Source organism: Pongo pygmaeus, chromosome 5 (assembly GCF_028885625.2).
Source record: "Pongo pygmaeus isolate AG05252 chromosome 5, NHGRI_mPonPyg2-v2.0_pri, whole genome shotgun sequence".
In the NCBI taxonomy this organism is placed as follows: Eukaryota; Metazoa; Chordata; class Mammalia; order Primates; family Hominidae; genus Pongo; species Pongo pygmaeus.
Genome location: NC_072378.2, coordinates 3299106 through 3325716, shown reverse-complemented (window position 1 = coordinate 3325716; position 26611 = coordinate 3299106). Strand labels below are relative to the sequence as shown.

Here is a 26611-nt window from a genome sequence, read left to right as displayed (position 1 = left end):
ACAGACTGAGGATTTGGCAACATTGTTAAGTATTTTAAGTGTCTTTCTAGAGCAGAGGGAGAATAATGGATCAAAGTGAGTATGTGTGAAGAGCGCTGTGTCCTGGGGTCAAAGTAGAGGTGAACTTGAAAGTGACGAGGTGGGATAGAGTGCCATTACCTTGGCAGTGAGGACCCAGGAAACAGCTATTCACACTCAGCCATGCATGGTGGGAGGAGAGAACAAAAATAGTTCTTAAAAGCAGACTATGGAGGCATATTGGAGAGCTGGGCAGTTCTTCTAAATTAGCATTCGAGAGGGTCACAGACAGCACTCATGTGTGTGGCATGTTTTGGGTGATGCTTGATGACACGTTGCAGTTACTGGGCCAGACTGAGAGGGGAAACCTGGGAACAAGAATTAGACACACATTTTCTTATACAGTAAAGCCTAGAAAGGACATATTGATTTTCACAGACAAAAAAGATCTAAATAAAGGACTGCCTTCCCAGTGTTCTGTGTGTTTCAAGCACATAACAAATGCTTCAAAGAGCTTTTCAAGCACATTTTGGCATGTTGGAAGGCAGACTTTTCCTGTGCTGCTTTGTGCGTTGAATACTGTATCAGATGCACAAATGTGGGATATACACTATGATGAGTGCAGGAGTTCTAGGGGTCAGGTGCTTGTCAGCCCACATCCCAAGTAGAAGCAGAAAGTGGAAGGAGCCTTTGCCTTCTTTCAGTGGATAAAAGCTCAGGGTTTGAGAAGCTGCCTTTTGTGCCTCTTTCCTGCTCTGTTCCATGACCTTTCCCTTGCAAATAAGCCTCATGCTGTCTTCAGCAGGTATCCTGTGTTTAGCATGTATCCTTTAGCGTGTGTGTACCCTACAATATATGCACTATTCTGTCCCTAGGTGCCAGATAGGGAGAAGAAGAGCTACCAGGCACAGTTCTGGACCTCTTTCTCATGTGGCTACTGGTATCCTAGCACCTACCTACACACGTGAAACTGCCAAGGCAGTTAGAATCCCAGGTTATTGTAGTTAAAAGGGATCTTAGGGCTGACCAGCCTCTCTCGCCTTCTGCATGATATCTCTGACATGAAGTTATCCATCCTAGTTTGAACACTTCCATCGATGGGAAGGGAGTGCTTTGTTAACAAGGCAGCTAGTCCATCCCGTAGTTGCTCTTCCTTGCAGGAAGGCACACTTTTTGGTAAATAAAACTCAGGTTAACTCATGCCTATTTGTGCCACTTGCTCCTCAGAATAATTGTTTTTTTAAATTATTTCTTAAATAAAATGTGTTTTCAATAGCTTCTTTCCTGGCTGAAAAATCTACAATACTTAAGCTATTCCATACATGCAAAAGTTGCCATACTTATCGCTCTGGTTGGCACGTGTGTCTCTTATGCATGGTACCCAGAATCCAACCCAGCCAGGCCCTGTGTGTTCTAACCCAAAGAGGGGATTGATGGATACTGCCCTTCCCCTACTGCAACCTAGAGTTGATGCATTACGCTTAAACTAGACATGACATACTTCTTCTTCCAGACCATGATCACCAACCCCCCAACGTTGTTTTCCTGGGAGTGGTGGATGAAGTCAGGATTTTCTCAGTTTTAGGCTCGTGTAGCATGACCATGACTTAGGTTTCATCTTAATAATTTTGAGTTTCTAGATCTCTCCTGTTAGGATCTTTTTGTTTTTATTTTTTGCCTTGGCCTTGCTATTTGTTATCGGTACCAGAATTTGCATCGCAGAATCTGCAATGCCTTCAAAATGACAACACTAATGTCACTTTCTTTTGTGCAGCCCTTTATAGTTTATAAAACATTTCATATACATTATTTTCTTTGATTAAGAATAATAACCCAAGGCCAGTCTCTACCCAAGGCCAGTCTCTAGTTTTTTTTTGTTTGTTTTAAGACAGCATCTGGCTCTGTTGCCCAGGCTGGAGTACAGCGGTACAATCACAGCTCTCTGAAGCCTCCACCTCCCAGGCTTAAGTGATCTTTCTGCCTCAGCCTCCTGAGTAGCTGGGACTACAGGCATGCACCACCATACCTGGCTTATTTTTATTTTATTTTTTTGTAGTGATGGGGGTCTTGCTATATTGCCCAGGCTGGTCTTGAACTCCTGGCCTCAAGCAGTCCTTCTGCCTCAGCCTCCCAAAGCGTTAGGATTATAGGTGTGAGCCACCAGCCAGACTAATAGCAAGTGATAATCATGGATTTTAAGTCAGTGAACACACATTTGAGTGTGCCATGTGTTCTGTACAAGAACCAGGTACAGATGCTCCTCTGCTTAGGATGGGGTTGTGTCTTGTGTCCAGATAAACCCCTCACCAGTTGGAAATATTGAAAGTGGAAAATACATTTAATACACCTAACCTATTGAATATGCTGGCTTAGCCCAGCCTACCTTAGGTGTGCTCAGAACACTCACATTAGTCCACAGTTGTGCAGAATCATCTCACACAAAGTCTATTCTATAATGTGTTGAATATCTCATGCGACTTACGGAATACTGTACTGAAAGTGAAAAAGAGAATGGCTGTGTACTTCAGATACTCACACAACCATTGTGTTTTTCACTTCTGGTGAATAAAGCAGCCCTTATCGATACAGTTTCTACTGAATGTGCATCGTGTTCACACCATCATCAAGTCAAAAAATCATCAGGTTGAACCGTTTTAAGTCGGGGACCATCTGTGTTCAACTTTCTGATGACTTTCACAAGCTCTGCGTTTTATCTCCCAGCTCTCTTGTAAGGTATTGTCAGTGCCTTGCAGAAAAGAATCAAATTCCTTCCAAGTCACATAGACAGCAAGTTTTGGAGAGCTAAGGACAAACAGGTTGGAAGCTCAGCTCAGTTGGCTTGCTTCTCCCACACCAGCATTCCCTGTGCAGCCCAAGTTCTCAGATACTTCTGAGATATTAGTCAACAAAGTTAAAACAAAACAAAACAAAACAAAAAACAAAAAAAGACTCCACGGACTTGCAAATATTGCTCTTAATGATTTGCACAGGCTCACGCCTGTAATCCCAGCACTTTGGGAGGCCTGGGTGGGTGGATCATTTGAGATCATTGAGATTAGGAGCTCGAGACCAGCCTGGCCAACATGGTGAAACCTCATCTCTACTAAAAATAGAAAAAATTAGCTGGGCGTGGTGGCATGCGCCTCTAATCCCAGCTACTAGGGAGGCTGAGGCAGGAGTCGCTTGAGCCTGGGAGTGAGAGGTTGCAGTGAGCGACATCGCGCCACTGCACTCCAGTCTGGGCGACAGAGTGAGACCCTGTCTCAAAAAATAATAATAATTTGCACAGTGTATCCTGCATTGTTCTGACTGAATCTGTTGATTTCTAATACTCAGCACTTTCTTGAGTAATCTCTAGAATTTTTGCCAATAATCAATGCCAGCTGAACTTGCCCCATTTTTTTCTATATTTGAAGTGTAGGATGTTTGTCCAGCTCCAGTCTTCTGGTAGCATTTCCTCTGTTCTCATGAATTTGCAAAGATTTCTGACCTTTATCCTGAAAGTTGCTGAAATATACTGGGAAGTAATTTGTATCCTTTTTCTAGGGCTAAAGAGTAGAAGTTATTTAAAGTGACTTTAAGTACAATTTAATTAAGACTAGAAATAATTATATCATTGCAACAGTAACACTTTTAAAAATAGCCCACAATTCCATGATCCTAGTTATCATATGATAACTAGTTTTCACTTTTGAAATGCCTTACACTCAAACCTGTTTTTACAGTTCTAATCAAAGTGTTCATTTAATGGAATCTACTATTTTCTTGACACCTTATCAAAAGAATTTGTCCAGTTCTTCCGAAACATTTTAAATGCATGATATTTTTGCTGATTTATTAGAAGTTCTTAAATTCTTTTCCTAATACTGAACTGACGGCTGGGCGCAGTGGCTCACGTCTGTAATGCCAGCACTTTGGGAGGCCGAGGTGGGCGGATCACGAAGTCAGGAGTTCCAGACTAGCCTGGCCAACATAGTGAAACCCCGTCTCTACTAAAAATACAAAAATTAGCCGGGCATGGTGGTTCACGTCTGTATTCCCAGCTACTTGGGAGGCTGAGGCAGGAGAATCGCTTGAACCTGGGAGGCGGAGGTTGTGGTGAGCCGAGATCACTCCACTGCACTCCAGCCTGGGCAACAGAGCGAGACTCCATCTCAAAAAAAAATAATAAAATAAAATACTGAACTGACTACCACGAGGTCATCCCAATGGTGGCTTTTGTCTAGTATATGCAACAACAGTGGATATCTTCATGCATATCTATTTTTAAAAATTGACTGTAGTAGGTAATACATGTACGTCGTACAGAAAGCATAGCATAAAAGTAACATTTCTTTCTATCTCTGCCCCCAGTTTCCCTCTTCAGAAGCAACCATGGTTACCAGTTTCTCACATCCCCTTCCAGAAATGTTCTACTTTCATTTACATATTTTGTCTCAGAAACACTAGCGTATCCTAAACACTGTTTTTTCACTTATGCTGGAGATGAATACATCAGTACATAGAGATACTCATTCTTTTTTATGTCTGTGTAGTATTCCATTGTCAGACTGGACTGCCATTTATTTAACTAATCACTTACCGAGGAAGCATTGAGTTTGTCTCCAGTCTTTGCTGTTATATTCACAATATATCACGAAATCTTGGCATGCACAAACATTTGCACATGTGTAAGAAATTTTTAGAAGTGGGAGGGTCAAAGTAGGCCACATTTTTATGTTAATAGGTACTGTCAGAGTGTTTTCTGTAGAAATCTTAGCTATGTAGAATTATACTAATAATGTGTGTGGTCCTGCTCCCCACATCCTCCTTGACCCAGGGGGTTATCAAATCTTTACATATTTTCTAGTCTGATGTGCAAAAAATTATATTTGGTGGTGGTTGTGATTTGCATTTCTCTTGTTATGAAGGAAGTTAAACATCTTTTTGAAAGTTTTAGAGCCATCCATATTTCCTGTTCTTTGAACTGTCTCTTCATTTCCTTTGCCTTTATGTGTGTGTGTATATGCTGTGAGAAGCATTATTTTCTTACGTATTTATAGGTACACTTTATGTATGATGTAAATTAACCCTTCTGGATGACTTGTAACCATTTTCCTCGAGTTTGCTGTTTGGTTTTTTAAATTTTGTATATGATATTTTTGTTATGTAGAAACTTATGGTTTGGTTAGAGTTGTATGAATTAATCTTCTTTTTTGTGATTTCTTATGTTAGCTTTAAGGCTTGGAAGATTCCTGGAAGACTGGGGGGAAATCCTATGTTTTCTTCTAATATTTTTATGATATTATAACTTTTTTATTTTGGGGTTGGAGATATCTGTTTTGCTTTTCTGAGCTATTAGGATAAATTGCTAGAAAGGTCAGAGGATATAACCAGCATTTCATGCAGATGTTGACTTGCTCATAACAACATCCTAAACATTTAATTTGGCAGTGGCCCTTATTAATGTAAGGATTAGAGGCTAACCAGCTGTTAAGCAGCCTTTCCACCTCCGTTTGGGAGATAGCAGTCTTCCCAGGTCATAGGTCTCCCTTTCCTTCTTCATCTTCCTGTTCTGAACCATCTGCAAATCTCTCCCTCTCTGTTTTCGTCTTCCTCTGCCTCTCTGTAGTAACATTTTTTGCAGATGCCTTTACTTTGGCCTTTAGTCCAAGGTAGGATTGAGTCAAAAGTTGGTGTCATTTAAAAACATGGTGGGGGCCAGGCGCAGTGGCTCAAGCCTGTAATCCCAGCACTTTGGGAGGCCAAGGTGGGCGGATCACGAGGTCAGGAGTTTGAGACCATCCTGGCCAACATGGTGAAACCCTGTCTCTACTAAAAATACAAAAACATTAGCCGGGCGTGGTGGCAGGCGCCTGTAGTGCCAGCTACTCGGGAGGCTGAGGCAGGAGAATGGCGTGAACCCGGGAGGCGGAGCTTGCAGTGAGCCGAGATGGTGCCACTGCATTCCAGCCTGGGAGACAGAGCCAGACTCTGTCTCAAAACAAACAACAAAAAAAACCGTGGTGGACTTTCTGAATCTTTGTCCTGAGGTTGCCACAAACTGGTGGTGTGTGGGAGCCAGCGTGGCTTCTACTGCCTCTGAGCCCGCTGCACATGTCTATCCAACTTCGCATTCAGTGGTGTCACGCTGGCGGCTTGAGATTCGCCATGGTGGGAGCAGATTCGCCATGGTGGGAGCAGATTCGCCATGGTGGGAGCAGATTCGCCATGGTGGGAGCAGATTCGCCATGGTGGGAGCAGATTCGCCATGGTGGGAGCAGATTCGCCATGGTGGGAGCATTTACATTATAGGAATTGGCAAACAGGATAGATCGGGGTTTTTTTTTTTTCTTCGTAGAGCCAGTTGTTAAACATTTATCACATTAATGAGTGTGACCCTGGGCCACTTGAAAAAACTTCTTTTTGGCCCGGCGCAGTGGCTCATGCCTGTAATCCCAGCACTTTGGGAGGCCGAGGGAGGTGGATCACCTGAGGTCAGGAGTTTGAGACCAGCCTGACCAACATGGTGGAACCCCGCCTCTACTAAATCTACAAAAATTAGCTGGGCATGGTGGTGGGTGCCTGTAATCCCAGCTACTCAAGAGGCTGAGGCAGGAGAATCGCTTGAACCCAGGAGGCGGAGGTTGCAGTGAGCCAAGATTGCGCCATTGTACTCCAGTCTGGGCAACAGAGTGAGACTCCATCTATCTCAAAAAGGAAAAAAAAAAAAGAGAGAGTCCAGGCATGGTGGCTCATGCCTGTAATCCCAGCACTTTGGGAGGCCGAGGTGGGCGGATCATGAGGTCAGGAGATGGAGACCATCCTGGCTAACACAGTGAAACCCTGTCTCTACTAAAAATACAAATAATTATCTGGGTGTGGTGGTGGGCACCTGTAGTCCCAGCTACTCGGGAGGCTGAGGCAGGAGAATGGCGTGAACCCAGGAGGCGGACTTGCAGTGAGCCAAGATTGCACCACTGCACTCCAGCCTGGGCAACAGAGCGAGACTCCGTCTCAAAAAAAAAAAAAAAAAGAGAAAAAAAGTTTCTTTCCTCTCTCCTCCTTTTCACAGATTTGAGTGCCTGTTCTGAGCTGAGCATTGTGCTATGTGTTGGGGATACAATGATATGTGAAAGTAGACAGCTCAGCTTCCATAGAGCTTAGAGACTTCTGGGGAAGGCACACCCAAACTGATCAAGTAATAATCTTTTAATTACAAACTGAGTTAAGTGTGTAGAAAGAAAGGGAATTGAGAGACTAGAACAACAACAACAACAAAACCCTGACCTAGACAGACTGGTCTGTGTAAGAAAGTGACATCTGAGATGAGAGCTGAGGTTTGAGTAGGAGGTAGAGAGAGAGGCAAAAGAGGAGAGATGTGTGTGTTTTCCAGAGAGAGGAAATGGCATTTGCAAAGGCCCTGTGGCGTGTAGGGCCTGGAATTGATAGCAATTGATATGGGAATGGGAGGTGGCGATGGCTTATAAACTGTGCTAAGAAGTTTTCCTCTAATTTTAGAGCAAAGGAAAACCATTAAAGAGTATTAAGTGGGATAAGGGATATGATGCATTCAGAATTCATATTTTTGAAAAGACCTCTCTGGCTGCAGTGAGATCTCATGTGGTGAGGAGGGGAGGCTGTGCTGAGTGCACAGGAGAAAGCCAGCGAGGCCTGTAGAAGATGCTGATAACTCCCCCAGGGCTGACGGGGAGGCAGACACTCTCGGGAGATACCAAGGAGATGCCCTTAGCCAACTGAGGTGAGGCCTTGGGAATGGAGGGCTTCAATGGAGGGCATGTGGAGTGAGATGAGGGCCTGGCCCAAACACTGCACGTACGATGGAGACTTGGGGCTCTGCAGCCACCCATAGGCAGAGGGGAGGGAGGAGAGCTTTTGACAGGGAAAGGCAGCCTGACCAGAGGTTCTGGAGGAAACTGGGCCTGTTTGGGAAGCAGACATGCTGGCCTGCGCAGGGGTTCTGGGGATGAATGGTGGCAAGTCCTACTGGAAGCTCAGAGGCCAGACAAGGGGGCCTGAGCCTGTTCCCAGGGCTGTCGATAGAAAACGGGGCCTTTGGAGTGTTCTGCCGTTTTCTCTTGCCCTCCTACTCAACAAGGGAGGATGCTAATTAAATTTCCACACAGCTGAAAGACCCAGATATGTGAAACCATAGGGCTAGAATTTGCCTTCAAATTCAGCCGGCTTTGCCTTTGCTAATTGCTTAGTCTAGGTAAAAGATTGTCCTGGGCATGGCCATGTTTAATATGATTATCTAGTCCTAGCCTTCAGTTTAGATGAGAAGGCTGAGCTGGAGGGCCATTGGCTTGTCCAAAGCCACCAATCTATTAGGGTTTGAATCCAGTTCTCCTTATCCTCTGCCCCAGAGTGGCCCTTACCATGGGAGAGGGTCTGGGAAGGGCTGGCAGGGGCTCCCACCCTTTGTGACTTCTCCCTGGAGCTGGCCTTTCAGAGGTGACTCTCCCGTTGTGCTTGAGAATGGTGGTTGCTGTATGTTTGGGTTTCTGGACAGTTCTGCTGTGGCTTTGCATGGGTGGGCTTCTGCAGAACACCTCTCTGGGCAGATTTCTCTACTCTCTGTCTTCTTAGTCCCGCCAGCCAGGCCCCCATCTTGTCTTGCTGCTTTTAACACCACAGGCCCAAGAGACAGAAAATAAGATGGAAACCAGCCCATATCACTGCAGCATCCAGCAAGGGTGCCCTCAGACCTGAGCCCCACATGTCTTTCATCTCCTCCCCTGCCACCCCTCCTTGTTGTAGGGGGCATCTTGTATATATTAATAGTTCCCAGCCTGGCCTCTCTCACTGCCTGGTGCCTTGCTCATGCTGTTCCACTTGCTCGAGCCCCTTCCCTCCTTCCTTCAGCCCCTTGGTTCCTGCTCATCCCTCAGGTCAGCTCAGTCTCCATCTGAAGAACGGCAACCAGCTGTCTCCTTACCCAAGCCCTCACTGGCCCCTGGTTGGAAGGATGCCTGTCTCTCTCCCCTCCTGAAGGTCTTTGACTTTATGAGGTCAACACCATAAATGTCTGAACTCATCTGAACTTGATGTCATGAAAAGGGCAAGAGTGGCTGGGCACAGTGGCTCATGCCTGTAATCCCAGCACTTCGGGAGGCCGAGGCAGGTGGATCCCCTGAGGTCAGGAGTTTTGAGACCAGCTGGCCAACATGGTGAAACCCTGTCTCTACTAAAAATACAAAAATTAGCCAGGTATGGTGGTGCGTGCCTGTAATCTCAGCTACTCAGGAGGCTGAGGCAGGAGAATCGCTTGAACTTGGGAGGCGGAAGTTGTAGTGAGCTGAGATGGCGCCATTGCACTCCATCCTGGGGGACACAGCGAGACTCCGTCTCAAAAAAAAAAAAAAAAAATGTGCAAGAGTGGCAGGCCTGGCTTACAGCCCCGACTCTGCCACTTGTCATGGGTCTGACTCCTGGAGCATTACTGCACCAGTTTCCTCAATGGTAGAGTGGGGTCAGTGCTGCCTGACCTTGAGGGCCGTTGTGAGGACAGAGGCGGAACACTGGGAAGTGTGCCCCACCCCCACATGCCTGGCAAACAGCCCCCACCCTGGAAGCCTCAGGTGCCTTTCTTCCTCCCCTTGGTGGGGTGAGGACTACTGGGATGAGTCGTCTGAGAAGCACTTTGAGGGGGAGGAGCTGAAGGCCACACCTGGAAGGGCGATTTATTCCTTGGGCACTGCCAGGTGTCTGCTGCCTTCGCCCAGAAACTGATGATGTTCAGAGCCAGGTATGCCCTTCAGACAGGGAGCCTGCATCCAGGGTGATGGGAGGAGCCCCACCAAAAAGCACCCTCCACAGGGTTTGTTTATGTGCCAAGTTCCAACCTGAAAACAAAACAGGTCACCAGGCCACAGGGCTCAGAGAGATACCAGGATCAGAAAGCAGGGGACCTTTCTGGGTAGCCAAGGCCTGGTTAGCCAAGGCTGGGAGAGTGGGGCTCTGCCTGGCGCTTCACTGCCTCATGGAGTTCTCAGGCCAGAAATCTGAGTTTATGCCATTTAGTGGAAGATGAGCTTCATGTGTTTGAAAGCCTGGCTCTTTTGGCTACAAGTAACTAAAACAAATGTAAATTACATTAACAAAATATAAAAGGAATTTCTTGGAAAGATGCAGGGCCGGGGGTGGAGGGTGGGATCTGAGATCACAAAGTGGGGTGGGAGTGTCCTTTAGGACACTCAGGAGCTATATCTTCTCATCCTATTCTCCAGAAGTGAGCTCGGTTCCCGCTTCAAACTGGCTTCGCCTGATGCTTTTGCTCATGTGATCCCTGGTCAAGCAATGGCCAACACAGAGGCCAGCATCTCTCTGTCCAGCTCCAGCTTCCTGGGTGCAAATCTGATTCCCAGCATGGATTGGGGTGAGGAAAATGAGGTTTTGGAGCAGGGAGTGAGGTTACCCAGGGCTGGGGACTCCTTCAAACGATGTGACAAGATATGGTTCAGGCTGTTCTTCAAGCTGGGGTGGAAGGAGTTATAGGCAGATGTTTCTGGCAATTAATTGAGGGTAATTGAATATTGATGATTTAACCACTAAATGCTTTAAACAAAGTATTCTTTTCCCTCCCAGAGACTCAGGATGTAACTCACCTGCTGGCTACTTGAGCTGAGTGTGGAATTAGCAGGAACATACCTCCTGAGGCTTCTCTTCTAGGAATAATTAAACATGGCCTTAGATATTAGCTCCAGATCACCCAGGGAGCTTGGAAGGAGCCTTTGGACAGTCACCAACACAGTGTTGCCAATTGTCACTCCCACCCCTGCCTTCACACAGGGCCAATCTCCTGCTTTCCAAACATTTCTTCTAGTCAGGGCCAGCTACATAATTCGCAGGTCCCTGTGGAAAATAAAAATGCAGAGTCCCTTGTTGACAAAGTGTGTTGTCACCACTGCAAAGCTAGGCAAGGGTTTCCCCGTCTGTCTTCCCCAAGCCCTTCCCAGTCTGTCTTCCTTGTTTCTCAGTAACTTCTCTGCCTCTCCTCCATTGTATTTCATATCTTTTTCTAGATTTCTTTTGGTAAAAAGCAAAACACACATTTTGAGGTCCTGCTTTTCCCAGGGAACAGCTTTACAAAGCCCTGAGCAATTTTGTTTGGGATGTTTGGTTAGCTCAAGGTGTGCAATGGCATGAAGGAGCCAGGGAGCAGTCTTCCATTTGAAAATGCTGCTCTCTCAAAGTTGAGACAGTTGCTTTACTTATCTGAACAGAGAACCAAAGAGCTGAGTCACAGAGATGTGTGGTTAAGGATGTTAAGTCATAGGAATGCTAGTTAAGTGTTTATCAGGTGTTTTTTTTTTTTAATAAAGTGGGGAGGAGGGTCAGTCCTTTATATAATTTAATTCAACTAGCTAACAGTCGTGCTTTATTTGTTAGAATCATTTTAAAAATAGGTGCAAAGGAGATAATGCTGGCTTAAAACAACCGCAAGCATCCCAGTGGTCATATTGTATTATGGACGGGTTATGTACTTAGCATCGTAATTTGCACTATGGAGTGTTTCCTCCCAGATTAGATGAAAAGCTGCCTTTTGCATGTGTTTACAAGATGCTTTACAAATTGGGCGCCCTTGATTGCTACGTGTTGAGGAACTCCACTGTTCTCAAATGGATATACTTTAGCGTCTGCAGTAAGCGGATAGTCTTTGTCCTATTCTTTTTAAAAACTGTCTTTATTTGTAATTGTGGTAAAACTATAAATTATAAAATGTACTGTTTTAGCCATTTTTCAGTGTACAGTTCTGTGGCATTAGGTACATCCTCATTGTTGTGCAGCTGGCACTATCATCCATCTCCAGAACGATTCCATCTTCCTAAACTGAAACTGTCCCCGTGAAACCCCAGCTCCCCGTTCCCCTCCTCTGGCAACGCCATGCCACCTTCTGCCTCTTTGAATTTGCTTACTCCGGGTACCTCATATAAATAGAGTAACACAGCATTTGTCCTTTTGTGATTGGCTTGTGTCGCTCAGCGTAATGTCTTCAAGGCTCATCCATGTAGTAGCGTGTGTGAGCGTTTCCTTCCTGCCTTAGACTGAGGAATATGCCATTGTGTGCCTGCACCACATTCTGTTTGTTTGTTCACCCATCGGCTGACACTTGGGTCACCTCTACCCCTTGGCTATGGTGCATGTGCGGCTGGGAACTTGGGTGATTCCCTTCCTTCTTGAAGACAGTTCCGGACAATCCCTCCATCCCTCCCCTGCTCTCTCCTTCAGAGGCAGTGCTGCAGCCGCTTGCGTGGTGTCCCTCTCTTCCTCTCAGAACATCTGCCCTGGGCTGGTGTCACAGATGGGTAGAAGATCGTGTCAGCCCTGGAGAAGGGAGCTCCTCATGTAGCCGGAGATGGTTGGGAAATTGAATATCCCTGGCATGCAGCACAGGACGAGCGGGGCAGGGAATGGGAGCTGAGGGTGTGGAGGTGAACCGAGCACATCCCAGGAAGGCAGGTGCAGTGCACTGTGAGGTTCCTTGGCCCAAGAACAGGACAAGGTACAGGGGTGCAGAGGAGTCGCTTCTGTCAGTGGGCAGGGAAGCCCAGGGGGCTGTGGCATCTGAGCCATCCCCAAGGAGGGCTTGGGTTTGAGCAGTGGAAAGGATTCAGAGAGGACCTCTTCTGTGAGGAGCTGATGAAGGTGGGGAAGGGACATGTGCAGAGTGCAGAGAGGACGTGGCCTAGAGGAGGGCATGGGTCCTGACCCTGCAAGGCCCCCCTACAAAGCCATAGAGTCAGCCTTCCGGCTAGCTTGATTTTTTTCCCCCAGTAGACAATGAGTCTCCTGAACTTTGTAAGTAAGGAAATGATGGAAGAACGAGATTTTAGGACTTGATGGGAGAGATCCAGGAGAGAAGGGCTCGTGTCCACCCAAAGGGTCTGTCCACAGCCCCTCAAGCCAGCCCCTGAGGCGCTGTGCCTCCAGGACACACCCGTGTTACTCAATGCCTCTTGAAAACCACCTGAACGAGCCCCCATCACAAAACACAGCCATGGTCCTACCTGGGGGCCACAGCCCTCTCCCTCTCGACATGTCTGAGCTCCTGCAAAGCACCTTCTCTGCCCGGTGCCCAGTGCTCCTGCCTCCTACAGGCCCCAGCCCAGCACCATGTGGTCTCTCCACTACAGGGGCTGTCAGGCTTGCCTGATGCCGGACCCCACACAACTGCTCAGGGATTTCAGTTGACCTCCCTGGGTAAGTTTCTAGGGCTGCAGAGTACCACAGACGGGCAGCTTCAACTGCAGAGATGTATTTCCTCACAGTTCTGGAGGCTGGAAGTCTAAGACCAAGGTTCAGCAGGGTTGGTTTCTCCTGAGGCCTCTCTCCTTGGCTTGTACATGGCTGTCTTCTCTGTCCTCACACAGGCTTCCCTCTGTGTGTGTCTGTGTCCTCATCTCCTCTTCTTTTTTTTTTTTTGAGACGGAGTCTTGCTCTGTTGACCAGGCTAGAGTGCAGTGGCATGATCTCGGCTCACTGCAACCTCCACCTCCTGGGTTCAAACGATTCTCCTGCCTCAGCCTCCCGAGTAGCTGGGATTACAGGCACCCGCCACCGTGCCCGGCTAATTTTTGTATTTTTTAGTAGAGATGGGGTTTCACCATCTTGGCCAGGCTGGTCTCAAACTCCTGACCTCATGATCCACCCGCTTCGGCCTCCCAAAGTGCTGGGATTACAGGCATGAGCCACCGCGCCCAGCCACTCATCTCCTCTTCTTATAGGGACCCCAGTTGAATTGGATCAGGGCCCACCCTAATGGCTGCATTTGACCTTAATACCCTCCTTAAAAGCCCACTCTTGAAACACAGTCACATTCTGAGGTCCTGGGGGTTACAGCTTCAACGCTGGAGCTTTGAGGGGGCGGTACAGCCCATGACAGCAGAGCTCCAGCATGGACCCTGAGCAGGGCAGCTCTGATCTGTATCTGCACCCGGGATAGTTCCCTGAAGCCCTAGGCCTGTGCATTCCCCAACCTGCTGGACTGGCCCTCTCCTGTGGTACCTGATCTTATCTGTGCCTTTTCCCTAAATCCCAGTGTTTTGGTCCTTGGACACTAGCTGAGTGGCTCTTTATCACTCCCTTGCTTCAAATCCTCTGTGGCTCTCCATGACCTTTAAGATGAAGTTGGGCCTGGGTGGTAGGTTTCAAGGTCTCTGCCTGCCTCTCCTGCCTCCATCCCCATCATCCCCACAGGGACCTCAGAGCTCCACCCACCAATTTGTTTATTTCCCAAACAATGCTCTGTGTTCCCCTATGCTCTTCTTTCAGCCCAGAGTCCACCCCTCCATCCTGTTGCCTCCTTCAGACCTTCTTGGCTCCCTCTTCCTCCCTTCCCATTTCCCACCGCTACTGTCCTGGCCTGAATATATAACCTCAGCCCCTGGGCTGGTGCTCTATAAACACTTCTATAGCAGGTGCTCTATAAACACTTCTATAGCAGGTGCTCTATAAACACTTCCTGCATGGTGTCAGTAAGGAGGTGGCGAAAGGGTTTTGCTCTCATTTGGGTGAGGTTGGATGGTTTAATTCTAAGATGACAAGAATAAAAGAGGACAGATTCATAAGTCGGCTCAAACCTGAAGTCACATTTCAGTGAGCTATTGAAGATTAAGAAGAGTTATGTAGCTTATCTGAAATGGCAACTAATGAAACTTGGGTGGATCATACTGGGCTCTGGAGTCGATTATGTCTTTAAACCACTGCTGTTCAGAACTTTAGGTAGGTCACAGAGCCTTTTCTTCACGTGGAACAGGCCCATCTTCGTCCAGGGCTGCGGTGGCTCCGGTGCACTTAGAGTCACCCTGGGGAACTTTTGGAAATGCCTGTAGGACCCCAGCATCCATCGTTTAAAAGAAATTCTCTGGACACTTTCCATGTGGTATGATTTTGCTCCCAGAGGACATTCGGCAATGTCTGGAGACATTTTTGTTGTTGTTGTCACACCTTTGGGGGCATGGGGGGAGGGTGCTACTGGCACCTGGTGGGTAGAGGCAGGGGTGCTGCTAAACATCCTACAGGGCACAGGACCGTCCACATCACAAAGGATGATCCGGCCCCAAATACGACAAGTTTGAGAAACCCCGGTCTAGACTAATAAAAACATTCATTGTATTTCCTGACCACACCCAACAGATGGCCAAGCCTGTGGGGTGGGACAGTGGGACCTCTGCTCTTTAACCCACAGTACAAGGCACATGAGTGTTCAGGCTGAGGGTGTTTCATGCTGCTGGGAATTCCCACGAGGCAGCCACGGTTCCCTGCCCTCTGTGAAGAAAGGATTTGCTGAGCTCGTTATGGGACAAACAAAGCTCAGCAGGCAACAGGCACGTTTAGCCCACCTAGGGAAGCATGTTTGGGAAAAGGGCCATAGTATATTTATACAGGAATGAATGTTGCTAATGACCAAGTCACTCCTTGAAGTAGGTCCTTTGAACCTCTACTTAGAATAATGGTTAATTACTGGAAAAGGAAACGTTTGTTTGGAAGTAAAAGGTACTTATTTTCAAAATGTCTCTAATTCAAAGTAGCCTTTTCCATAATTAATTCCTATTACGGTGGTTTTATAGTGTTGTCAGCAGCAGGAAACTGGAGCTCTCCCGTGGGACACAGACACCAAGCGCTGGAGCCAGAGCTGAACGTAAGCACTGTTTATGTTTGCTGAGTAATAAATCAGGCTGGCTCCCTCCAGGGACCCAGGCAGCAAGCCTGATGGATCATCTAGTCCTAGCGAAACATCTGCTACCTGTGCCGAGGCAGGCACCTCATAGCTTTGCTGGCTCCGAAAGTGAGTGTGCTAGGTATTAGCTGGAATGCTGGCCAGGGCCCCCTTGGGTAACCAGAGCAACCCCTTGCCCAGCAGGATGGGTCCTGCTTACATGATCGCAGCACTGTCTGCCTTGTCCCACTCTCTTGGCCCTGGACTTGGTAGCACTGTCTTCCTTTTGGAGTGTTCTTGATGTTCTTGGTGCCTCTAGCACACGGCTGTCAATGGTGGTGGCAGGGGAGACTGAACTGGGTGTCCTGGCAGGGGCCCATGTCTGACTGTCACAGCTACTTTCAAGCAGGCAACAAAGATGTTCGATTGGAGCCCATCTGGCCAGAGGGAGCGAAATGCAAGAAGGTGATGGGTTCCCACAGGAGCCTGTCCGGGGCTTACTGGTTTCTGGAACTCTATTTCCTGGAGTCATCAAAATCTTCACGAAAAATTAGCTGGGCGTGGTTGCACATGCCTGTAGTCCCAGCTACTTGGGAGTCTGAGGCAGGAGAATCATTTGAACCCGGGAGGCAGAGGTTGCGGTGAGCCGAGATGGTGCCACTGCACTCCAGCCTGGGCAACAAGAGCAAAACTCTGTCTCAAAAAAAAAAAAAAAAAAAAATCTAGTAGGTTCCAGAGTGGATTTTTAAAATTATTATTGTTATTATTATTTTTTTTGAGACGGAGTCTCACTCTGTCACCCAGGCTGGAGTGCAATGGCACGATCTCAGCTCACTGCAAGCTCCACCTCCCGGGTTCACGCCAGCCTCCCGAGTACCTGGGACTACAGGCACCTGCCACCACACCTGGCTAATTTTTTTTTTTTTTTTTGTATTTTTAGTAGAGACGAGGTTTCACCATGTTAGCCAGGGTGGTCTCAATCTCGTGACGTCATGATTCGCCCACCTTGGCCTCCCAAAGTGCTGGGATTACAGGCGTGAACCACCACGCCCGGCCTATTATTTCATTTTAAAAGAAGACTTATTTGTAATATTTTTCTGGGAAGTCCCATAAGAAACAACTTGTCAAAAGTGGATATCATCAAGACTATGAGGGAATTTCGATGTGTGTGGTTTTGTTTTGTTCTGGGTTTTTTTTTTTTTTTTGGTTTTATGTGTTTGCTGATAATGTATTTGATTTAAGTATAAGCAAATGGTTTCTGTGTTTAATTCATTTCTCATTTGCCTTCTTGTTGTTCATCGTTTATAACTATAGTTCTTTTGGGGCAGTCTTAGATAAGTGACCAATGGGAGGGTGGTGAGGAAAGCCAACAGCAACTTTGATGATGAATCTCATTTTTAATAGCAGTTTTTGCGAAGCTGAAATGACCTTTGGCAGCCAGAAGGTTACCAGGCAATTTACAGACTGAGGATGTATGGATCATCATACTGAAAAGACGTTTTTAAGTCTTCAGAAGGCATTTTCTCCTTGAGTACGGGGAAGCGGTGACACACAGCAACCTTTCTTTTGCAATCTGTTTGAATCTGTATAGCAAACACAGCGGTCTAATCTTATAGTTCAAAATTATGTGGGGAAAATACCGCACCAGGCATGTCCTGAGCAGTGTGTAACATTCAGATGTTTATTGAGCCGCTACTTTGTGCGCAGCACTGTGCTGGGAGCTGCAGGAGACAGGGAGGATGGATCTGTGAGTGCCTGGATGCCTGGAAAACAGTTGGTCCCAGGAGACAGAGGCGGGGCCAAAAGAGTCAGCCTGGGAGAGCGGTGCACTGTGCATGGAGATAGGGAAGAGAGTGAGTTGGGAATCCCTGGGATGTGCGTTCTGTAATGGGAAGGAGTGGGAGAAGACACTTATTTCAGTTAGGAGGAGAGAATGGCACAAGACTGCGAAGGGTTTGAAAGCTTGTGGGGGTCAGTCAGGATGCTGCAAGTAGCAGAAAACCCTGCATCAAACTGGCTTTAAAAAAATACAGAAGGGCCCGGGCACAGTGGCTCATGCCTGTAATCTCAGCGCTTTGGGAGGCCAAGGTGGGCAGGTCGCCTGAGGTCAGGAGTTCGAGACCAGCCTGGCCAACATAGTGAAACACCATCTCTACTAAGAATACGAAAAATAGCTGGACGTGGTGGTGGGCGCCTGTAATCACAGCTACCCAGGAGGCTGAGGCGGGAGAATTGAACCCGGGAGGCAAAGATTGCGGTGAGCCGATATCACACCATTGCACTCCAGAGCGAGACTCCGTCTCAAAAAAAAAAAAAGTATAGATGACATTTCTGGAAGTCCAGAGATAGGACGGGCTGCAATTTCCAGTTCTTTCTAGTTCTCTTCTAGGTCATCCTCTGCCCTGGCTTCATTCTCACGCTGTATTAGCTTGCTGGGCTGTATAACAAATACCACAGAAATGTATTCTGTTACAGGTTTGGAAGTTGGAGGTCCTAGATCCAGGTGTGGGCAGGGTCAGTTTCTCCTAGTTCTCTCTCCTTGGCTTGCAGATGGTATCTTCTCCCTCTGTCCCCACATGGCCCTCCCTCTGTGTGTGTCTGTGTCCTCATCTCTCCCTGTAAGGACAACAGTCACGTTGGATTAGGGCCCGCCCCAGAGACCTTACTTTAACTTAATCATCTCTGTAAAAACCCTGTTTCCAAACAAGGTCACATTTTGAGGTTCTGGGGTTTGGATTCCAGCATGTCTTATTAGGGGCAGGGTGGACACGCTTCAACCTGCCAGGGTACCTTCAGGGATAAGGGAAGCAGTCGCATCTCTGGAGCATGGGCTGAGTGTGTTCTCACGTCACTTCTGCGGTAAGTGGGCTTTCCATCCAGTTTGTCTGTTGTAAATCAGAGATGTGCAAGTGAAAGCAGCTGCCAGAACTTCCATGGGAGTTGGCTGCCGTGTTCAGAATCCAGGTGGTGACAGAAGGCTGCAGGTACTAGAGGGAAGGGCAGGTTCCACCACTATAGGAGAGGTAGCTGGGAGCAGGGGTGGGAGTGTGGGTCCCTGTCCACAGGGGAGGAGGAGGGAAGGGAAAGGGGGAAAAGGGAGAGGGAGAGGGGAAGGGGAGCAGGGATGGTGGAAGAGAGGGGAAGTGGGGAGAAACAGGAGGAAGAGATGGGGAAGGGAGAGGCAAGGGAGGGGAGGAAGAGTTCATTGCTGCAGGTTGGCTGGGCTGAGTGTTTTACAGATGCCATGGCTGAATCCTGACAGCCCCCTGAGAAGTGTGCTTCTCTGTGGCTTATACAAAGCTAAGCCACCTGCTGGAGCTGAGATTTGGACCCCAGCAGCCTGAATCCCAGCCCCTGCACACTGCCCCTTTGGGTAGGGGACTTCCAGCATGGGTCCTTCACTCCCAGCAGCCACTCCCGGCGCCCTTGTTGCCTGAGTTCTCCGCCCAGGTTTCTATAGAGCAGTGTGGATGGGTTGGGGCTATTTTTCTTGCCTTTGATATAGTGACAGTCAGGCTCCTGTTTGGAACTGACAGGCAGCCCATAAGCACACCTGTTAAGAACCTCAGGCCTTGACATAGTGTCTGTGTGAATCGTTTGCATCTCTTTTCTGAGCTCTTGGCCTAGAGATCTGCTTCCTAAGCACAAGGGAGGATACGATCAAATGCCCCCTCTCCTGGACGTTGATCCAGGCATTGCGGTTATTCTTTTGGTGGATTGGCCACACCCCTCGCGTCTCCTCCCTTCTGCTGCCTGACCTTGTGCTGTTGGAGGAACAAAAAACTGATGCTCTTCGCAATCCATCAGATATTTCTGCCCTGTCTTTGGACCCATTTTAAATAATTTCACAGATTTTTTTTTTTTTTTGAGATGGAGTCTCGCTCTGTTGCCCAGGCTGGAGTGCAGTGGCGTGATCTCTGTTTGCTGCAACCTCTGCCTCCCAGGTTCAACCGATTCTCCTGTCTCAGCCTCCCGAGTAGCTGGGATTACAGGCGGGTACCACCATGCCCTGCTTATTTTTGTATTTTTAGTAGATATGGGATTTCACCATGTTGGCCAGGCTGGTCTCGATCTCCTGACCTTGTGATCCACCCGCCTTCCCAAAGTGCTAGGATTACAGGCATGAGCCACTGCACCCAGCTCTTTATTTATTTATTTATTTATTTATTTTTTACAGAGTTTGGCTCTGTCGCCCAGGGTGGAGTACAGTGGCGTGATCTCGGCTCACTGCAATCTCCACATCCTGGGTTCAAGTGATTCTCCTGCCTCAGCCTCCCAGGTAGCTGGGATTACAGGCATGCACCACCACTAATTTTTTTTTAGTAGAGATGGGATTTCACCATGTTGGTCAGGCTGGTCTCGAACTCCTGACTTCAGGTGATCCATCGCCTCAGCCTCCCAAAGTGCTAGGGTTACAGGCATGAGCCACCGTACCCAGCTTTCACAGATTTTTTAAAGTGGAGGCATAATGACCATATAGTAAAATGGACAGATGTTAAGTGTATAGCTTAGTAGGTTTGACTTGTATATATGCCCATCAACCACCCCCTAAATTAAGGTATTTCCCTCACCCTAGTGAATTCTGCACCGCCCGTCTCCAGTCAGCCCACCCCTTAGGCAACCGCTGCGTTAATATCTATCCCCGTAGCGTGGTTTTGCCTATTCTGGAAGGTTGTATGAAGGAAGCCTGTGGTCTGCCGTGTCAGTCTCATCCCTGGATTCCTGCGTGGTACTGTGCACATCGATAGTTGTTCCTGTTTGTTGCTGAGCCATATCCCACTGCATGGGTAGACCACACTGTGTTTCTCTTTCCACTGGTGATGGACAGTGGGTTGTTTCCAGCCTGTGGTGCTTATGCATAGACTGCTGTGCACATTATAAGCTGAACATTGTCAATCCTTTCCACTCCTGGCTACCCCTCTGTTCTAATATTTAAAAGTTGATTGGCAGAATCAGGGCAGCCAGTGAAAAGTCTTGACTTATTTATAAGCTAGGCAAGTTTCCTTCTTTTTCTTTTCAGCATTTTTGTGGTAGGAAGCAGGAGTGATGGGAGGAATGTGGGGAGGGGGTTACCATTTGTTAGGGGCAGGGATCCCTGGCCCTAGAGAGTTATGACCCCTGTGTGGCCCCATAGCTTCTGGGACTCACTCCCTAGGGCTGATAAGGAGGCCGTGGGAATGGTGCTAGTACCATTTGGGCAGGGAGAAGCCACCTAGAGGTGGCACTACCAGTCAGCTGCTGTTTGTGTCTCAAGGGTGACTTAGCAGCTGTTCTAAGGAGTTTCCTCCTGTCCGTGCAGCACGTGAGAGTGGCTTTGGCAGCCAGGCCCTCCCGCCTCTCTGTAGGCATCTCTTGCATTTGAGCATTTGATGGAGACCTCTTTATCCTCCCTTTTTGTAAGAATGACCTGGGCAAGCCTTTTGAGCGAAACTCAAACGAAACAGGTGGGGCCTCTGCTGTCACCCAGCCCACAGCTAACTACAAAGAGCCACAAAGCCCCAGCTTGTAGGGTTTCAAGCCAAGGAGGGGAATTATTTTCTGATGGAACCTGCCCTGCAGAATTGTATGTTCCGTTCACAAGGTTCCAGAGGCCACGGGAGAAGTATTTCCCAACAGGGATGAGTTAGTGAGAGAAGGAGGGCCGGGCCTCCTGATTTGTCTGCTCCTTGCTAAAAGCCTTAAAAAGAGCAATGAACTGTACGTGGGCATTTCCACCATATTTAAACATATGAAAAGCTCAGTGCTTTTTGTAAGATTTTCCCAGGGCTTCAAGTTTGCGAGCCACTCTGCACTTCATCAGGAAGCATGTTTGTGCTTGCGTGCGTGTGTCATCCTGAGACGAACTGCATTCCTCTGAAAGCAGGTTAAACAACTGATGGTGCGCTTTTATTAGGGTAACAGTTTAGAAATTCGAAGCCCCCAAATGTTCCGCATAAATGATGCATTTATCATGATGGCTACTGAAATTACTGAGCCAAAGCGGAGAGCTAGAAGATGTGTTCCTGGAAGTCCTCCCTCTGCCTGGTTTTACAGTGAGCTGAAGAGCAGTTGTACACAGCAGCAAAGAAGATTGGTTCCTTTAGGTTCTGCAAAAGCAATTTCAGAATTTGGGGAAAAAACATTAAACATTTGTTTTAAACATAGGCTTCTTCAAAGTCTCACAGCCAGCCTACCCTCAAAGCCTGAGTGATTGTGGAAGGAGCCAGGATTCACTCAGCAGAAGAACAGAGCTTTCGTGCCACAGGCTCTCAGTGACTGAAGATCCAGGGAGCAGAGGCGCGGGCAAGGAGCACTGGGCTCAGATGCAAGAGAACCGGTTTGAACCCTAGCACTACCGCCTCTTCACTGAGGAACCTTGGGGATTATGCAGCCCCCAGGAACCTAATTTCCAAGGTAGAGATGACACCTATAGCATAAAGCTTTGTGGGGATTACAGGAAATGATGGATGTGATGCTCCCTTTCAGCAGAATGTGTGCTTTGAGATACGCATTTAATCTGAGCCCTTTTCTGCAAAGAGCTCCCAGTGGAGCTCAGAGGACAGTCATGTAACCAACAACTACAATGCATTATACAACCACCTGCAGTCTCCCAACCATTAACTCTAGACCTCTAAAACAGAAGTATGGAAGCTCATAGGAAATGACCGAGGTCAGCCCTGGCAAATGGTGGTCTTTGTGGCCCCCAGCTGGCCACCTGAGCTGTGGACACATTTGTCTGCCGTGTGCCCTCACTTTCAGAACCCCTCCTCCTTTGGCCTCATATTGTCCCTAGCTATTTGACATCTCCGCATTTAGGAGTGCTTCTCAGGTGCTCTGAAATGACCTCTTTTTCAGAATTTCCTCTCTATTCCTACTTTCCAAAACCAAAATATCTGGGCAGCTAATTTTAGCTAAGAGATGAAAGCAGTTCACACTAAGGTATGAAGGACTGATAGGATTGATTGACCCTACTCTTTCTGAGCTCATCCATAACTTCAACCTGTTAATTGAGGACTGGCCAATAGCCCACAAACTTCTTGCCCACCCATAGGTGGTTTTGAAAGGCTGAACCTTTAACAGCCCTCCCTCGCTTTCTCCCCTCCCTGTCCCCTGCAGAGCCAGGCTCAGGAATTTGGTCCTCCTTTTCTGAAAGGCTGTGATCCTTGATCAGGATATTTCTAACAACAATAGCATCAACTGAAAGCCCCAAATAAGGTTTGATTGAGTTAACATTTTAATTGCATTTTAAGTCTAGTCGTGATTAACATTCCACTCTGTGACATGGGTGCAGGGTGTGTCCTCACAGGACCTGCCCCCATGCCCATTCTCACTCAGGGTCCAGTCCAGGTGCAGGTCTCCCTCCTGGAAGCCTCCCTTGAGCCTGCCCCACATTTTTAAACCCTCACACATGCTGTGTTTTCTTTTTCTTTCTTTCTTTTTTTTTTTTTTTTTTTTTGAGACGGAGTTTTGCTCTTATTGCCCAGGCTGGAGTGCAATGACGCAATCTCGGCTCACCACAACCTCTGCCTCCCAGGTTGAAGTGATTCTCCTGCCTCAGCCTCCCAAGTAGCTGGGGTTACAGCTGCGTGCCACCACACCCAGCTAATTTTGTATTTTTAGTAGAGGCGGGGTTTCTCCATGTTGGTCAGGCTGGTCTCAAACTCTCCACCTTAGGTGATCCACCCACCTCAGTCTCCCAAAGCGCTGGGATTAGAGGTGTGAGCCACCCTGCCCAGCCATATGCTGTGTTTTCTGACACAAACAACTCCTCTCCACTCCCCTCCAGCCTCATCCCTTCTGGTCTTCCCAGCATGGATAGGGCTGGCCGGGGCACACTCACAGCACCTTCTGTGTGTCTGCTTCCGTTACTCTTTACCCCTCAGCATCGTCCTTTCTTAGTCCTGCCCCAAACTCTAAAGAGCGTGGACAGCACTTTTTGCGCTATTGTTTCCTTGGGGTCTGGCACTCAGTAGGTGACCAATAAATAGTCATGGAACGCCAAGACTGTGGCACTGGTCTGCAGTCCCTCCTGGGGCCTGGCCCACAATACTGGGGACTGGGTGGTGGCACAAAGGAAGAAAACGTATATACATGAGGCCAGGACGTAAGAGCTTGGGGTGGCCTGCCTTGAACATGTGAGAAGTCAAGGGGGTTGGTGACTGAGGGAGGGGGACAGTCTGGTCACTCTTCCTTTTGGCGGGCAACGTCCTTCGATCCTTTCACCCAGGGACAAGCTTGGGGAGAAAGGACGTCTCACTGCCAGCGGAGACGAGATGTCAGATAGAGAGGACTGCACCTCGGAGATTTTCTCGCGAATTTAACCCGTAAGACAACAGGCAGGAAGACCGCGGCTGCTCTGTGCTTTCCGCTGCCTAATCCAGGATTCTCTTCAGAGTGCTCTGCCATCCATGTTTAAGTTAATTGGGATACTGGCTAGCCCATTTTCTGAAGATAACACTTTCTTTAAACTTTTTTTGTGTGTGTGCGTGTGGGAAAATATACATAACATAAAATTAACCATTTTAAGTGTACAGTTCAGTGTAAGCCATTCACAGTGTTGTGCAACCATCAACACCAGCCATCTCCAGAAATTTTTCATCTTCCCAAGCTGAAGCTATATCCCCATGAAACTATAACTCATCCCCACTCACCCCGGCCCCTGGTAACCCCCATTCTACTTTCTGTGTCTATGAATTTAACTACTCCAGACACCTCATATCAGTGGAATCATACCATATTTGTCCTTTGGTGATGGCTTATTTCACTTAGCATGTCTTCAAGGTTCATCCATGTGTAGCATGTGTCAGAATTTCCTCCCTTTTTCAGGCTAAATAATCCTCCATCATGTGCATGCACAACGTTTTGTTTCTTTGTTCATCCGTCAGTGAACACTTGAGTTTCTCTCAGCCCTTGGCTACTGTGAATAGGGCTGCTATGAACATGGGTGTGCAAATATCTTTGTATGTCCCTGCTTTTGCTTTTGGGGGGTCTACAGACTATTTTTTAAAGGATAACATAGTGTAAATCATCGCCTGCATACTTCCTAATCAGCCCTGGACTTGGGCTAGTGGAGCAACTGTCCTTCCGCAGAGAGGTGGGGACATGCAGGGCAGTGATTTGTTCTCAAGGAAGTGGAATTTTACACAGTTGACTGCTTCTTGTTGTGGTTGACCTTTTGCAGATCATTTCCTTAGAGTTTTCAATGTTTGTCCATATCTCACCAATTAGCAGTTATAAACTCTTGAGAAGACAGGAAAATAGTTATTTTTATTTTCTCGGATTAAAGGCAGGAAAACGTTCCTCTGGTTCTTGTGAACATCCTTTGATGTACATGCATATCCCCCCTCTCTTCCTTCAGGTAGATTGTCAGGGGTGACAGGACTGTTTTACCCCAGCCTTTAAAATCCCAGAATTTCCACGTGTTATAATTTTGCACTGTGTTCAAATATTAGGTCATGCAGGGTAAACAAAATATACATGGCAACATCTCTCGTATTCTGCAGCCCAGACATGCCTTTGAAAGTGTGTGGGAGGGAGAGGGTTTCTGAAGCCAAATACGTTTGAAAAATGCATTCTACAGAGCCCCCTCTTCAGGATTCGTGATGCACATTAACATATTAAGGGCTCTGAGAAGTCATGAAAATGAGACACCAGCTTAACTTGGTTTCACTGAGTGTTATCGCTAATTAGCCAGTTACTCCCTTTTTTAGATGAACACTTATTGATACCCTTTTAGGCATGCCACCTTCAAAAAAAGCTTCAACTGCTGGCTTAGAAGTGGGTGTGTCTTTCAAATGCAGCTACACCGGAAGGACGGTCCAGTGGTGAAGGGCTTCCTTATTGGATCGTTAATTTTATTAATATATTTTTACCTTGTCTTTTGCTGTCTATCTGCCTTTGAGAGAGATAGAAGAAAGAATTGGGGAATGCTGAATGGATCAACTTGACTGTCCTGTGGCAAGCTTTGTCAAGCCCGCTCTGCTGCGTCAGTAGTGAATGGAGAGAATTATTTTGGCAGGGCTGGGATGGAGTTCAGGTGCCCTGGCTTGTTATGCAAAGCCAAGCCCATGAAGCCCGAGACACTGATTGCAGTTAGTACTACAGCAGAAAGGCCTTCTCATGTTCATCCCTGGAGTTCCCCCAAAAGTTCACACCCTCCAAGTCCTGTAATTCCAACTCCACAAGTAACAGAAGGATGTCCCCTCAGGAGCTGGCCATCCCAGGCCTGTCACCAATATTAAAACACTTTACCACTCTGAGCAGCCTGGAGGGTGAGAAGGCGCAGGAAGGTCTCGGTAAGAGACTCTGGTGAGAGCCGCGACTTGGGCAGCTTTGCAGCCTCCTTGGCACGAAAGGGTCTCTGTTCCCTTTCTCTGTCCACTTACTGAAGTTTGAGTTGTGACATGTGTTCTCTGCTCCTTTCCCTGTCCCATACGCGTCTGGCCAAGCCCCGGTGAGTTCTCAAGGTAGTGATCCTGGATTTGGCCTAAGGATGCTTTGAGGTTCTATCTGAGGAAACTCTTAGAGAGCTGCCTCTCAGTCCACTTGTCCCCAGGATGCCGGAGGCACTGAAGTGGAAGGTCAGGAGTCTTCCTGGCTCACCCCACCTCGGGTGCAGCGGACCTTCTTCCTCTCCTGACCAGAGGGCGGGGGCTGGGAGCCAGACTGCACAGTCACATTCTGCTGTCATGCTGCCAGTTTGGCACGGTGTTTTTAGAAGATTAATAGTTCAAAGGAAGAAAATAAAAATACACACTTGGGTGTAATAGTGTTGTCAGCTTTTGAGAACCATCCTACTTTTTTTTTTCTTTTGGTCAGAAAAATAGTATATTTAAGGAATGTTTGCAGGAAGTGTTGGAAATGAAGCTGTTGCTGTTCCCAGGATGCTGCTGAGGAGGTCAAAGTGAAGGGCATGGCATCCTGAGAGGTGGTGGGAGGACCTGAAAGCACAGT

The 26611-nt window shown here is 47.6% G+C and overlaps 1 protein-coding gene across 7 annotated transcripts in view; it reads left to right on the top strand.

Moving 5' to 3' along the window:
- SLC22A23 (solute carrier family 22 member 23) overlaps nucleotides 1–26611 on the top strand; it is a 187993-nt gene that overhangs the window by 2606 nt on the left and 158776 nt on the right. Inside the window, exon 1 of one of the 7 annotated variants that reach the window (XM_054491069.2) lies at nucleotides 14766–14902. The exons of 5 other annotated variants lie outside the window; for them this stretch is intronic. In XM_054491069.2, coding sequence (XP_054347044.1) covers nucleotides 14843–14902 — 60 coding nt within the window. In that variant the 5' untranslated portion in view covers nucleotides 14766–14842. Of the gene's footprint in view, nucleotides 1–14765; nucleotides 14903–15596; nucleotides 15662–26611 lie in introns of those variants that run through there. One more of the 7 variants, XM_054491070.2, reaches the window with a different exon arrangement.